We start from the raw sequence: 15478 nt of genomic DNA on the forward strand, positions 1-15478 counted from the left end.
GGAGCGAGAAAACCCCAGGGACTTCTCGGGATGCCCACCCCAGAGCCAATGCACACACAGGTACACACACACACACCACACACTCAACCGATGGAAGATCTTGCCTCGGACGGAAGCTTAAAAGCTCATCTCATTGTTAGAAATCTTATGAGGTTACACAGGTTTCTCAGCTGTGAGAATTGGAAGAGATGACAAAGAGAGGAGAGAGAGAGAGGATGGAAGGAGGGAGGAAGGAAGGAAGGAAGAAAGGAAGGAGGGAGGGAGGGAGGGAAGAAAGGAAGGAGGAAGGGAAGGAAGGAAGGAGGGAGGGAGGGAAGGGAGAGAAGAAAGGAAGGAAGGAAGGAAGGAAGGAGGGAGGGAGGGAGGGAAGAAAGAAAGGAAGGAAGGAAGGAGGGAGGGAGGGAGGGAGGGAAGAAAAGGAAGGAAGGAAGGAAGGAAGGGATGGCAGGCAGGCAGAGAGGGAGGGGAGGCAGGCCCAGCGCAGTTGGCCAAGGGCGCTGCCTTGGGAAGGGCGCTGAGGGCAGGGGAGAGGAAGAGGGCAGGCAGGGGCGGGAGGCGGGGCGGGAGGCGGGGCGGGGGAAAGTTGCCCACAGCTGTCATGAAGCTTCAAGGCTTTCTGCCAGACAGCAGAGTGACAGCTAGAGTGGGCAGGGGGAGGGCCGGCTCCACCCCCTCCCCCCCAGCTCTTCAGGGGCCCTAGGAACTCTGCGTTGGGAGGCGGCGGCCCAGGCTCTGCTCTCTCCCACGAGGCCTTGACGGTGGCTACTGTGCTCTGGTTTCGCTCCCCTGCCTTCCCGTGCATTCTGCCTCGTGCCCGTCCTTCTCCCAAGAATGACTTTTAATTGACAAATGATCTGCCTTTACAGCAGGTGGCGTCTAACAGCTGTCTCCCCCCCCCCCCCCCCCCCCCCCCCCCCCCCCCCCCCCCGCCGCCCCGGCCCTTCACCACCCCCCAGCACCACGTCAGGCACAGCTGGGCGCTTCGCATATGTCTGCTCAGATGTCCCCCTGGACTGCAAGTCTTCAAACTTCAGGCCCTTACTCGGCCTCTAGTGGCTTCTGGAGGAGTCCCAGCGGGCCACGGCTGGGGAGACATCCTGGGCACGGGCAGGCGAGTGGTGCAGGAGACACTGCATTTCCCCCACCCATCCACCCCTGGGGTCCTCAGTGGCTATTTCTTGAGCGACCATTGTGCTCCAGGCCCTGAGCAAAGTGCTAGGAGTGAAACAGGGACAGGGTGGACCTGACCCCTGTATTTGCAGAGTTCCCGGCCCGGTGGGTGACAGGCGTTAATCCAACAATCACACAGCCGCTGTACGAGCCTCACATTCCCTGCGGCAGAGCCTGGCCGGGTGTGGGGACACCAGCCACGTAGGTGACGACAATGACGTGGCATGCCTTGGCCAGGAACTGGTGAAGGCGGGAAGGCTGATGGCACAGAGGACGTCCTCAGTGGCCAGGCAGGAGGCCCCCGAAGGAAGCAACTGCCTGTCCTACTTCTCCGGGGGTCTCAGAACAGGGGTGGTCAGTCATCTGCAAGCGGGGACACTGAGGACTGGCCTGCCTTGGGGAAGCAGTGTGTCCACCTATCTGGGATCCCTTCCCACGCCATCCCCATCCCAGGGACTGCATGGCCCAGCCTTGTGTCCCACCGCCTCACTGGCCTCCTGGGCCCCGGGACGTAGGCTGCATCTGTGGCCATTAGCTCCCATCCTATGCCTCACCCCACGTGATCCTGTCCTCCGTGTGACCCCAGCATCCGTCCACAGGGCCCCCTGTTAGAGAGGAAACCTCTCTCATGGGGAGGCCGATTGCCTGGATGGCGGGCGGGCCTCTGAACCCAGGGTTCCAAATCTACATCTTGCATTGTCCACTCTGCCCGTTCCCTGATCAGCCCCGAGCACAGCTGGAGGAGGCTGGTGTGGTGAGAAGATTTTTACCAAGGGGGGGAGAGAGAGAAAGGAAAGGCATTTGGGACCAGTCCGGTGGGTCCCTTGAGTGCCTGTGAATAGCCTGAGAGCCGTTTGGGCTGCAGAGCAAATGGGTCGGGAGGGGGATGTGCAGAGAGCGGAGTAGTTTTTAGAGGGACTTTAATAGCTGCAGAGCAGAGTCTGGTCATCCTCCTGCCAGCCAGATGCCCCTGCCTCTGCTTCTGGGGAGTCCGGGGGAGCAGGAAGCTGCCAGAGAGCACAGAGCATCTCCAGGTCCGTGCTTGCGGCTTCCTCCCACCTCTGCCCCGGCTCCTTCCTGAGACCTGGGGATGTGCGAGAGGCCAGAGAGAGGGAGGTAGCCTCCCTGGTGCCTCGGGGCGTGGGAGCCAGATGCTGCAGCTGAGGTGAAGGGTGGGGGTCAGGCCAGGGGAGGGGGCAGTCCCGCTTGGGGCAGGGGAGGGGCAGGGGACTTCGGTGCGCAAAGCTATGACAGCACACCTGGATTTTCCTGAGCGGGCCCAACAACACTGTCCTCCCGGCCGTGTGAGAGTAGAGTCTTCCCCCACCAGAGTATCCCTTTTCTCACCCTACACACAGCCGAAGGGTCTTTGGGGGTGCACAGCTCATTCTGACTTTATTCCCCCTCTGCTCAGAAAGTGACAGTAGCTCCTCACTGCCCCTTCCATTGAGTCCAAGGTCCAAGCTCCGGAACCAGGATAGGCATCAGGGTCTCCCCACCCCATCTGCTCTTGGGCTGCCTGCACCCCAGCCTGCTTGCTCGTCCACATTCCCCGGCCTCTGGCTCCCTCCACCTAGTCCAGGCACTGCCCCCTCTCTGCTGTGTCCTTGTCCTCCTTCCACACGGGCATCTTCCGGAAAGCCCTTCCTGATGGACCCGCTGCGCCTGGTAACTGACGGGATGAGGGACAGGGCAGGGAGCTCAGAGAGCTTAGAGACTGTGTGGTCTACCAGGTGCATGCGGCTACTTCAGCTAATTGAAGCAAACATTTGGTCCCTCGGCTGCACTGGCCACATGTCAAGCGCTAACACATGGGGCCAGTGGCATCCTATGGAACAGCTGCAGGTAGAGCGGGTTTCCACCCTCCCAGGATGCCCTGTTGGACAGCACTGGTCTAGAATGACTACCGGGTGAGGAGTTCAAGAGCCTTCAACCGGGCGCCTGGGTGGCTCAGTTGGTTAAGCGACTGCCTTCGGCTCAGGTCATGATCCTGGAGTCCCTGGATCGAGTCCCGCATCGGGCTCCCTGCTCGGCAGGGAGTCTGCTTCTCCCTCTGACCCTCCCCCTTCTCATGTGCTCTCTCTCATTCTCTCTCTCTCAAATAAATAAATAAAATCTTTAAAACAAACAAACAAACAAAAAAAAAACAAGAGCCTTCAACCAAAATGAGGGAGAGGGGGTGATGAACAGACTCACGGAGCGGGAGGGAATGGTCAGTTTGGGACACTTTGAGTTTCAGGGGGTCTTTAAATAGGACCTCCAAGTAGAGATGCCCAGTAGGAAATTAGGGAGTTCTTATCTTCGACCACTCCAAACTCCCTGAAACAGGGTTTGAAATTCAACTGGTGACCTTCTCCTTGGGAATTTCAAGGGCCTCACTGAAACCCAATTTTGAACATCCCTCAGAAATCTCTAGAAGGCGGCTGTGATGTAATGGGACTCAGGGTAGACGCTGTGTCCGGCTCGGGTCGGCTTGAAAGGGAGAAAAAGGTGCTGGTAGGCAATGCGAGGGCTGTTGGCCAGAGTTGGCCTGAAACCATTACCTCCGTTACCTCTTGGAGGAAGGGGGTAGAGAAAGCAGGGGTCTGGGCATCTCAACCTGGACCCTGGGATCATCAGGTTGGTGAGTTGAAATGATTCCCAGGGACAGCCCTGACCCCATTCCGTGGGATCCTTGCCCTTTACAGGACAACAGGTGCAAAAGCATCATTTATCTTTTCTAGCTCCTTTCTGCAAGGTCTTTCCTCAAATTCTTTCCAAGAGGAGACCCCAGACACTATTGTGCCCCGGTGCCTCACTCCTGGCCATTGCCATGGATTGATCTGAGCTCACTCGGCTTTGAACTCGCAGCCCCACACTCCCTCCCTGGCTCGTGTGGAAGGATCCTAGACTGGGAGCCAGTCTCAGTAAGAACAAGGAGCATGGACTGGGGGGCTAGCGGGGAGTAGGAAGATGGGAACCTGCTGGTGTCGCCTGCGGTGGTCCTCAGGAGTCCCCGCTCATCCCCGTAGGAGAGGAAAAGCCGGCCACCCCGGGCTGCTGGACAGTGGCTTCCATTTTGGGGGTGCTGAGGAAGGGCGCAGGGAGAAACCACAGGACACCCCCTGGTGGTTGTTCTCAGCCCTGGCTGCTCTCCAGCTCAACCTGGGCGATTCTGGGATTACTGGTCAAGGGTGGGGGCCGTGTTTAAAAAGCCCTTCCGCCCCCGCACCCCTCACCCAGGAGGTTCTGATGGGTGGGCTTCACTTACAGCCACTGCGCTAGGGCAGAGCCCAGCTCAGTGCTGCCCCAGGGCTCTCTGTGGTGGCCACGGGCTGTGGTGTGACGGGGAGAAGCATCTAGGGCTCGGGAGCCCGGAGACTACAGGATGGGAGACACAACACTGCCAGCATGTAGGTGGGGTAAGACGGTCCCTCGGCTCTGCCTCACGCTCTCGGACCCGCTCCCAGCCCAGCAGGGCTACACGCAGAGGTGAGCCTGCCAAGTGGCTGGGGGTGGGAGCTGGCCAGTAGTTGGGGCAGAAGGTTCCTTTTCTCTGACAGTTAAAGAGTCGGAGGGGCTGCTCCAGCAGAGCAGAGGTGGAGAAGAGCAGGATAGGACTCTAGGGCACCCATTCTGCCCCCGCTCGGACCCCTGCCTCCCACAGACCGGAGGTCGGCCATTCCCAGCAGAGCCAGGGAGGAAGCAGAAGCTGGTTGGTGTGAGCAGCCCCAGCCCTGCCCCAACCTGCCCCACAACCTGTAGGATGGGGCCAGGCCGGCAGATGGGTGGCCAGGGTGTGGCCCCAGGGGAGAGCGCTCTGAGCTACAGCGGCTGGGAGGGAAGTCCTTGTCCTGCGAGCTCCACACTGAGCCCGGATAATCCATCCCTCAGCATCACCAGCCCCCCTCACTCCCCACATCTGCCCCTGCCTGCTCCTGCTGCATAAACTCACACACACACACACACACCACGTCCCACAGGAACACCACTGACCCCACAGGTCAGCCCATCTCCAAAGGGGAGGCTCAGATTCACCGTTTTATTGACTTCAGGGTTTGAAATCTGGCCATACAACTAGACACAGTGAAGGGGTGGCAGGGGAGGCCAGGGACGGAGAATCACTCGTGGGCACCTGGAGCACCCCCTTCCTCCCCCTGCCCCCCAGACCACGTGGGAGACCCAGGCACCAGAACCAGGGCCACCAGGAAGGTGTGGTCTCTGTGGCAATGCGGGGCTGGCTGGGCTTCCCACCGCAGGCAGAAATTGCCTCCCAACTTTTAGTTCCTGCCCCTTTTGAAAAGCGCGTGCCTGGCTGTCCTGCGTTGCTTGTGATCAGGGCCAAGTCATGCAGGGATCAGCTGGGAGGGAGCAGCTTCCTCTGCCTTCAGAGAGGGCTCCCAGGATGCAAGGGTCCCCGTGGGCTCAGGGGCAAGTGGCAGAAGGTGGCAGGGGTCTTGGGAAGGAAGAAGGAATTCACTTTGGGGGCTTGAGTCGAGGTGCAGGAGGAGGAAGATGCAGCATTCCGCCCCCCCAGCTACCACCTCAGTGCCCCTTCCCCCTTCCCTCCAGGGGGGGCCACATTCGGTTTCCTTTCAAGGTCCAAGGGGCAGGAGGCAAGGACAGGGAAGGGGCCCTGCCAGGAGCCCAGCGTCACTTCCTGCCAGGTAAGGAGGCCCCAGGTTGCTTACATTTCATCTGGGCTCCAGGCTCGGCATCCCCCAGCAGGGCCAGCGAGGAGGGCTCCTTGCCCTCTAGGAAGACGATCATGTTCTGCTTTTGGCTCCGGAGGGCCAGCTGCAGGGGTGTGCAGCCCACCCCCCCTGGATGTCCAGCTGGGCACCAGCTTTGACCAGCACTTGGAGGATGGCCATGCTGCCCTTGAGGGCGGCCAGGTGGGCGGGCGTCCAGCCCACCCTGTTGCGGGCATGGACGTCTGCATGGTGCTCCAGGAGGTTGACGACGCCCAGGAAGGCACCCCTCTGGATGGCCAGGTGGAGGGGCATCCAGCCCGACTGCTCGGCAGTACTGGGGTCAGTGCTAACTCCACAGCCTCCTCCCCATGGCAGGTGGCGAGGTGCAGGGGCGTCCACTTCATGCCTCCAGGAGCCCCCAAGTCTGCACGGCTCTCCACCAGCAGGTGGATGACCTCCAAGTGGCCCGTGTAGGCCGCGAGATGTAGGGGGTCCAGCCCTGCTGGGTCGGCAGCTCGAGGCTGGCCCCGTACGTGAGCAGCATCTTGCAGATCAGGCACTTTCCCCTGGCGGCTGCCGTGTGCAGTGGGCTGTAGCCACTCTGGTCAAGGGCATCGGGAGCCGCCCCGCTCTTCAACACGTGTTGGATGGCCCTCACTTTGCCTCGCTCCACCACCAGGTGCAGAGGCATCCTCAGGTTTCTCCGCTGAGCATCCAACTCAGCCTCCTGGCCCGTCAGCAGCTTGACCAGGCTGACGTGGCCAAAGTAGGCAGCCACGTGCAGAGGGGTCTTGCCGTCGGCCTCATGCAGGTTGGGGTCAGCTTGGTGGGAGACCAGAAGCCATACCACATTCTCAAAGTTGTTCTGTGCAGCCAGGTGGAGCAGGGTCCACCCCTCGTGCTCCCGGGCATCCGCGTGGGCCCCGTGCTCCAGGAGCAGGCGGGCGGGGAAGTCATCCCCGTTCTGGGCTGCAAAGTGCAGCGGGGCCCAGCCGTCCTCGTCTGCCAGGTTGGTGTCCGCCGTGCCCCAGGAGCAGGGCGCAGAGGTCAGGCTGCTGGTCCTGGGCGGCGATGAGGGGCAGCGTGGAGCCGCAGGCGGTCTGGCAGGCCACATCGACCTCGAGGGCCAGCAGCAGCCTCACCGGCTCCACGCTGCCCTGCACCACCAGGAAGTGGAGGGGCGTGACTTGGTTCTCATAGATGCGCAGCTCCTTGTCGCTCGGGACTGGGGTCTCGCTGTCCAAGAGCTGCAGGACCCCCTTCAAGTAGTCCCCCGAGTCTGCTGGGAGGGAGATGGGGTTGGAAAAAGGACCTCTGACCTGTCCACAGGTCATCTCGTCCGGTCCCCTGCCTCCTGGAAGTGCCATCCAGGAACAGAGACTCTGGGAGGGAGGGCAGTCTTTCCTGCTATCAGAGATCTCTGCACAGCCTCCCTTGTCCCGGAGAAAGGACTCCGGCAGCCACTCCTGTGAGGATGGGGCGGAAAGAGGCCTGGGAGTAAACCCTGACTGCACCCTTCGCACTGCTGGACCTTCACCAATTCCCTGCCCTCCTTGAGCCTCCAGATCCTGATCCATAAAGGGGCCACAAACAATGCCCACTTCATCTACTGTTGCGAGGACAGTTTAGGTAGGCAAGCGCATTCAGGGGAGTGCTTGCCACAAAGGAAGTCAATGCCAGCCGAATACAGGCTCCATGATCTGAACTTCAGCCACTAAGGCTTCCTCCTGTTCTACCCAGAGTATATCCTGACTAAAAGCAACAATTTCCAAAACAAACTGCAACAACAAAAATCCCTGCCCAGGCCAACCCTCCCCGCCCCCCCAGATTCTGATTTAATCGTCTAGGTGGCCTAGGCATCAAGGCAGCTTTCATCCCCCAGGTCAAAACGCAGCCAGGCTTGCAAGCCAACGCTCCACAACCCCCCCAGCCCAGCCCCACCCCTGAGCCAGGAAAGGAGGAGTCGGGCCTACCAAGAACACAAGCCTGAAGGGGGAAGCAGAGCCTCACCCCCGAGGGCATGTGCATTTCTGGAACCTGGGGCCAGTGTCAGGAAAGGGACCCACTAACTCCTGATTTGGGACAAGCTGGGCAGAGGGTTGGGGTGGGGGGGGTGAGGGGGCAGGGGCGAGGGGGAAAGGGTGTGGTTGGATTCCACGTTCTCCTCCCTGTGAATTCCCTGGTTCTAGCTGTGGCTCTGTGGACTCAGCCAAGAGCTCTTGGCTGACCTTGTCGCTGACCTGGGCGGAGGGAATCAGAAGACAAGGGGGCAGATTAGACCAGCGGGGCAGTTCTGGTCTGTACCGTCCTCCACTCCTCCCCTCTCTCCGGCACCTGTCCTAGGAAGCCCCTCCCATGCCATTCGGACCACCCGCTGTGTCTGCAGGAAAGTCCTGAGCAGGGGAGACCCTGCTGGAAAGAGGTGGTCTAGGGCCTTGACTGCCCCTCGGACCACGTGGAGGGCAGGGTGGCTGGCCCTGTGGTTCGGCCAGGAGCCCCCTGCTAGCCCATGGCTGGTTCCCATGTTAGGGGGTGAGGACACTGATGCCTGCAGGCAGGACTCTGATTAATCCCCCACACTCGAGAGAGACGGCGTGTCCTTCTCAGGGGCTCTGAGCCATAGCCACCGCTGTGCAAATTAGGAACGGCTGTCCCCAAGTAGGCTGCCTGGTGTGGCCAGCAGTGTGGGCTGGGCTGGCTCTCAGTCCCCATCTGCTCCCTCAGCCAGTGGGGGGGCCTTGCGAAGGACACGCCCATGCATCATGCATGCATCCCCCCACCCAGGGACTTATCGGAGGCACCCCCCCTCCCCAGCACTCACCTCCCGAGGCCGGTGCAGAGACAGCTTGCAGGACACCTTCCCGGCCAGAGCCTCACTGTCTGTTTCTGCCACGGGACTCTGAGCAGGGATAGCAGCATGTCTGTCTCGACTGTGATGTCTGCTCCATGAAGGAGAGAGACAAAAAGAGAAGCAACAGGCTGGCCAGCAGTCCGTTCCCCATTTTAGATACCCGAACATTCCCCGTGTCCCCCACACCCCAAAATCCATTCCCGGACTCAGATATATCCATACATGTGCGTCAGGAGGGAAGAAAGCTGGATCCCGGCCGGCCGTGGCTCAGTGGGCCCACATTCAGCAGGTCCCTGGTCCTCTGATGGTCAGTCCTTTTCCATAAATGAGGGGGCAGGACTAGATGGGTGATCTCTGAGTGCTCACAGTTACACATGTGTGCGTTTCCACAGTGGCTAAAGGGGTCCATCCATGCCTGTGATCTCACAGTCTGGGAACATGTTACAAATGAGGATGCTGTGGCCCCGGACGGAACCGGCAAACTCAGAAGCAGGAGAGCCAGGCCCCAACCCTTCAGTATGGGTTTTCTGCTCGGCCTCCCACGGGGATGCAGAGAGGAGCCTCAGTCCTCACTGCCCCCTCCCCCGCTGCCCTCCTCCAGCACTCTGACGCACGCAGACCCCGCCCCAGCACCACATGGAGCGCTCAGGAGTGGCCCAGGCCCCAGCCACCTCCTCCCCTGCCCCCTGGAACCTCGGCCCAGGCTCCCACATGCTCCAGCCCCGCCCAGCTCCCCAGGCCCTTGGGCAGGGCAGGCCTGACAAGAACCTGGAAAGCAGGGCCTCTTCTTGGGGTCCTGATCCCAACAGCGCCTCATCAGGTTCACCGTCTGCTGGGCCTTGCCTGGCCACTCGTCCGAGACAGGCTGCGGGGAGGGCCGCATGCCTGCGGCCACTCGGGCGACAATAGTCACCATGTTGAAGCCTGTGAGGGGAGGTCCAGGCTGTGTGCATGCTGGGAGGCAGGGCCAGAGCAGTGGGCTGGGCAGGGTGGTGGGTGGCTCTGAGGATCCCCACAGGGGTGCACACAGCAGGGGCCACATGAATGCATGGTGAATAAATGGCTAGGTTACAGGCTGAGATTCCAGCAGGGGAGGGAGGAAGGAGGGTGGGGACGGGAATCCTTAAAGCGTATGCTGCTCCCCAACCCAAAGCCGCCACCCTATCCTGTCCCTGCAAGCCCTCAGCCTCTCACAGGGCCTTCCAGGACCCCACCCGAGGCTGCCACCACCATCTGCTATCTGAATACGGTTTCTTCTGAGTGAGGAGCTCCCAGATGACAATGCCGAAGCTGCAGACGGGACAAAGTGCTCCCTGAGTCACTTTCTCGGATACCCATCGTCACCCCACCCGGGAGGCCCCATGGACCACACCCTCCCAGGCACAGCCTCTCCAGCCAGAGTGCCCCTCCATCCTTCCCCCTCCCTGTCCTGGCGTGCCCTTGGGCCTCGGGGGGTCAGGCAGGGTGGTGATAAGCAGCATCCCCCCCACCCCCCGGGAATGTGGCACAGAGCCCAGCCACCTCTCACCTGTACATGTCATACTTGGGCCCTGGGGCCTTGTTACTTTCCAAGAACATCTCAGGGGGGATGTAGCTGAGGGTGCCCCGCAGAGCTGACCTGTCAATGTACTGCATCCGGGTTGACTGTTCCATCCACTTGGACAGGCCGAAATCTGAAATCTGGGAGGAAGCCACAGGCCAGGATAAGGGAGCAATAGTCTTGTCTCCAGAAAACTGCCTTGATCCTTCAGAGTCCTGCAGCCTACCTTTTCTGGGACAGTGTAGTGGTTAAGAGCCCGGGCCTCTCCCATCTCTGCCACATGCGACCTGCATGACCTCAGACATGTTACTGAACTCCTCAGACCCTCAACTTCCTCATCTATAAACTGGAAATAATATGAACACTTAGCTCATAGTGCTTTTCTGGCATGAAATGGGCAAATATGCAAAAAACATCTAGAACTTCTCCTGGCACATAGTAAGTACTTAGGAGGTGTTGCCGTTATCCAGAGGGGCTGTGGATAAAGTCTCATCCTGATCTTCTCCATTTTGGCTGCTTCTTCAATGAGACAATCCACATCGTAGCTGCAGAGATGTGGGGCATTGAGGGATGAAAGGAGATGACCCGTTAATTCCAAGAGCAACTAGCAGAACAACAAACGAGGCTTAGTGCCAGGCTCTGGAGACCCAGAGAAACCTCCGGGCCTTGCAAGGTAGTGCAGGAGGAAGGAGAGTCCTAGAAGGAGGCCCAGCAAGATGCAGAGAATGGGGCCGGGATGGCCGGCAGCGACGGGGACAGGAAGGGAAGGAGTTTGCAAGCTCAGGACCAAGTCCATTCTACAGAGGCGGCCACGAAAAGCCTCCCATTTGTTCTGCCACTTGCTCATATGTTTGTCTCCCCCAGTAGATCACAAACCCCTGGAGGACCAACATCATGCCTCATTCTTCTGTTTTAAAGGCTCATCTATGGCCATTTGGATTATGAAAGTAATACAGATCCTTGTAGGAAATCAAGGGAATACGGGGAGCTATAAAGAAGAAAATTAAACCATCAGCAATCCAATCTTCCAGAGCTGGCCTCTGTTTATGTTTTAGTATGTTCTTTTACACATACACGTGCAAGGGATCTCTCTCCTTTGCTCTCTCGGTTTCGCTCCTTCCTCCCCTACCCCCCTCTGCCTTCCTATCACACGGTGTGGGCTGCTTTGTGATCTGCTTTTCCAGTTAAGAGTGGCATGGGGCGTCCTCACATGCTTTTCTCCCGAAGCAAGGTCTGCAATGGCTGCACCGTACTCCGTTTTATGGATGGACTGCAGTTATTCCTCTTGCCGCCCTCCCCCCCGCCCCGCCCCCGCACCCAGCGCATTACCACGCACGGCACAATACATCTTTGTTGAAGGGAACAGAAGTCAAGACTTAAGGGAAGGCCTTACAGAATAAGCATTTGCCGACTCTCTCCGCTCACTAGTTTCACTGTGCCCACAGAACAGTAGATATGCAAATTGTTGAGATTGTTTGGGGATTGCGGGGATGAGGATTAAGGAGAAACGACATTTTTAAAAGCACAGCATTTGCAAAGCTGCGTGGGCACTGCAGTGGGAAGCTGCCGGAAAGCGCGCGCAGGGCGGCCCCTAGAAGTCAGCCAGGGGCTGCTGACCTCCAGGAAAAAAACACCTGATCTCCTTCACATCTGGACAGGGTGGCTCCCGGCTCCCCCTGCTCTCGCCTCTACCTCTGCACTGTTCCAGAGACCTCCCCTCCACCTCTGCCGTACCTCTTATCTGTCTCCTCTTGTCCTTTGCAATTCCCAGGAGCTGGGATACCTGTCGTGGAGGAGCAAAGCCAGGGATCTGCCCTGATTTCAAATCCCAGTTTTACCACTTATGTTCTGCATGACCCTGGGCAAGTAAACTCGCCGGGCCTCAGTTTCTTCACTGTAAAATGGGAACGCCAGTAGCTTGCCCCGGACACCCAGACTTCTTGCCCCCGTGCGCTGTGCCTGCAGCTCATCCTCCACCAGCCCCCGTCATCGGGTGTCTGGTCTCGAAGCATCTCTGAGCAGCAGTTGCTAACGTGTGCAAAGACCCCTGCATGGGGCTACAGCCTATGCAGAGTTTTCAGGTCTCGGTTTGTCAGCCAGTCCAGGGCCGGCCCTTGCCTTCTCACTCGGCACCACCTCTTACAACCTCAGACCTGTCGTGGTCCTGGACATGGCGCATCTGAAGCAGAACTCTGGGTTCTCCCCCGCCGCACCTGCTCCTCCCTCTGCCTTCCTCTCAGTGAATGGGGCCTCCCTCCTCCCTGTGCTCGAAGATCCCATGTCCTTGGTTCCTCTTCCTCTCCTTCCCACGACCAGTCCCTCAGTGCATTCTGTCAGCTCTACCCTCAAAATAGAGCAACAATCTGACTACTTCTCACCACCTCTACTCAGGGCCATCTTGACCCAAGCCTCCTAATCGGTTTCCCTGCTTCTCTCTTCCCCTCCGCCATCCATTCTCAACCCAGCAGCCAGAGAGATACTTGTAAAATGTCAGTCAGAGTATGTCATTGCTCTGCTCAAGACCCTCCACTGGCTTTCTTCTCATTCACAGTAAAAGCCAAAGTTCTCACAGTGGTCTACAAAGCTCTCCATGCTCTTTCCCCTGGGCATAGCTTGTGACCCTCCCCAACTCTGCTCCTGCCATAAGGGCCTCTTGCTTGTCCTCCACCATGTCAAGCACATTCCCACCTCAGGACCTTTGCACTTGCTGTTCCCTCTGCTCTAAGACAGCCACATGGCTTGCTACTTGTTTGTTTCAAATCTCTATTCAAATTGTAACTAGTGATTTCAAGTCTTTATTAAATAGCAGCCTTACCCCAACTCTGGCAGTCCTTGTCTCCCCACCCCCATACACAGAAAGCAGACAAGTTAATATTTCTAGATCAACTGTTTTCTTGGAAGATCAGATTATTCAACACTCTTTAGGTATTTTCATCAGGAAAATGTCAGGTGGTTTAAGTGCTATAGATAAAAATGATTTATTTATATATTATTTACTAACTTATTTTCTGTCTTCCTCTAGATTCCTTCCTTCCTTAGACTATAAAGTCCATGAGGTAGGGACTTTGTTTTGCTTACTTAGTGCTTACGATGAATGAATGTCATCCATGTCCTGGCTGCAATTACGAACTCTAATAAATGACTCACAAATTTTCATATTGTTAGCTCAGACCTTCACTATTGTTAAATAGTGAAATCTATTTAACAATTCTTTTTGGCTGTTTAAAAGGCACCTTACACTCAACCTGTACAAAACTGAGCTCTTCTTCTTCTCCCAACCTGTGCCTCCTTTCATGTTCCCTTTATTAATTGTCAACAACATCATTCAACAGACACCAACTACGTGCCGGGCTCCGGATAGAGCCGTGAACGGGCACAGACTCATCTCTCGTGGAATAGACATTCTAGTGAGCCTTTGTTCCTCTGGGCAAGCCAGCCATCATATTAACCTTGACACTCCTCTTCCTCATCGTCCCCCCCACAGACAACCCAGCACCAAGTCAAGGGGATGTTTACTTCCTAAATACTGTATAATCCATTCCTCTCTCTCTATCACTACATGCCAGGCTGGACTGCAATCATCTCTTGCCTGAACAATGACAACCCCTAAATGGACCAGAAGCCACTCTACCCTTCCAATCCATCTTCCATCCTGCAGATTCGATCAACTCCTTTTTGTCATGCACCCCCCAACCTGGCTGCAAACTCTTCAGTGGCTTTCCATGGCTCCCTCTCTCTCAACTCCAGCTCCAACAGCCTTCCCCCACCCCATTCACTTACGATGCCCCTCCTGCCACAGGCCCTTTGCACTTTCTGATGCCTCTGACGAGAGGCTCTGCCCCCCCAGGCTGTAAGCTCCAGGAGAACAAGGCTATATCTGTTACACTCACCCTCATATCTCAGGGTCCAGCACAGCGCCCAACACCTGGCATTCGTCAAGTGAAGAAATGAATGAAGAGGTGTAACGAGTATCCAGTGAAAACACATTAAGCTCCTAGTATAGTTACTCCACACTCAGAAGGCATTAACCATCATTAAATCCCTCGGCCCCTTTCCCTCAGAGGGTTCCCAGAACTTGGGAAGGGAAAGTCATTGTCAATGCCATCTGTTTTCTTTTGTCCTTCACTTCAAAGTCTAAATGATGTGGGTAAACTGTAGAAAAACCTGACTGTACTCCCAAGCTAGCATGAGGGTGTTGAAGGAGGAAGAGGGTCAAGCTGTGGGCTGTCTCACTTTGCCCGCATTCACGAAGCAGGTGGAGGCCCAGCAATTAGAGAAGGGGCTGTCTCGAGTGTGTGGGACCTGAGGCTGTCTTGGGGGCTTGCATGGTGACCAAAGAGAACACGACATCTACATAAGAAGCCAATAGGAGATGTCCCTCGCCAGGAACCTTGAGAGGAGGACACAATTCTCACACTCAGACTTCACGTCCTAAGGGTCTCCTTCATGGCTGCACAGGGAGTAAGCGTGCGGCCACTCCAAGCAAATCCGGTGGGAAGGAGACTGGAGCCCATCTCAACGGGAAGCCAGAGATGGGGACACACAGTGAGAAAGAGGCAGCTAGGAGAAAAAGGAGGCATGCCCAGGAGTGGCCGCACCGCACCTGATGGGTGGGGGAGGAGCCAGAAACAAAAGCAGGGACAGAGCCAAGCATCCCCAGCCTGACTGGCCAGTGGGACCTATGTGAGAGCCGGCAAGTGGCCTGGACAGGCTCTCAGGCCAGGAGGCTGGGCAGTCTCCAGTCCCCCACCTCCCCCAGCCTGCACTGGCCGGGCAGGGGCCACGCCGACGGCCACAGGAAGGGAGAGCGAGTGTGCGCTTCTCTGCAGGTCAGGGAGCATCGCTGGGCCAAGTGCCAAAGACTCTCAGCAAGCCCAGCCCTGCCTGCCCTGAGAACCTGGGGCAGATCCAGGCATGGCAGAGGGCCAGCAGGAGCACTCATCACCACCCTGACCCCCAGGAGGAAGGAGGCCCACCAGTCGGGGAGGTCAGATGGGACAAAGGTGTCTTTGGAGGGTAGTTCTTGCTCCCCTTTGCCCTCCGTGGATTCCACAGACGGGTAGAGCGGCCCAACTGCGTTGCAGGTAGGGAGACAAACGGCCATGGCTGGGCCTGGGTCAGGCCCCCCAGCCCGCCCTGGGGAGCTCCCCGGGGCCTCAGGCCGTCCCCTCTGAGCGCTGCGGGGCAGCGCGGGCAGGTACCTGGCGGCCTCCGACTGGAGGCGGGGGGGGGGGGGGGGGGGGG

General features: G+C 58.0%; 1 protein-coding gene across 1 annotated transcript in view; it reads right to left on the bottom strand.

Annotated features, from left to right (window-relative positions):
* Window positions 1–5802: 5802 nt before the first annotated feature.
* Window positions 5803–15478, bottom strand: part of ANKK1 (ankyrin repeat and kinase domain containing 1) — a 9900-nt gene continuing 224 nt past the window's right edge. Inside the window, 12 exon segments of the mRNA XM_044919795.1 lie at window positions 5803–5972; window positions 5975–6187; window positions 6190–6330; window positions 6333–6862; window positions 6864–7162; window positions 8665–8747; window positions 8750–8782; window positions 9463–9621; window positions 9938–9984; window positions 10223–10374; window positions 10695–10779; window positions 15211–15449. Coding sequence (XP_044775730.1) covers window positions 5803–5972; window positions 5975–6187; window positions 6190–6330; window positions 6333–6862; window positions 6864–7162; window positions 8665–8747; window positions 8750–8782; window positions 9463–9621; window positions 9938–9984; window positions 10223–10374; window positions 10695–10779; window positions 15211–15449 — 2151 coding nt within the window.

The sequence above is a fragment of the Neomonachus schauinslandi genome, chromosome 11, assembly GCF_002201575.2.
Source record: "Neomonachus schauinslandi chromosome 11, ASM220157v2, whole genome shotgun sequence".
Lineage (NCBI taxonomy): Eukaryota > Metazoa > Chordata > Mammalia > Carnivora > Phocidae > Neomonachus > Neomonachus schauinslandi.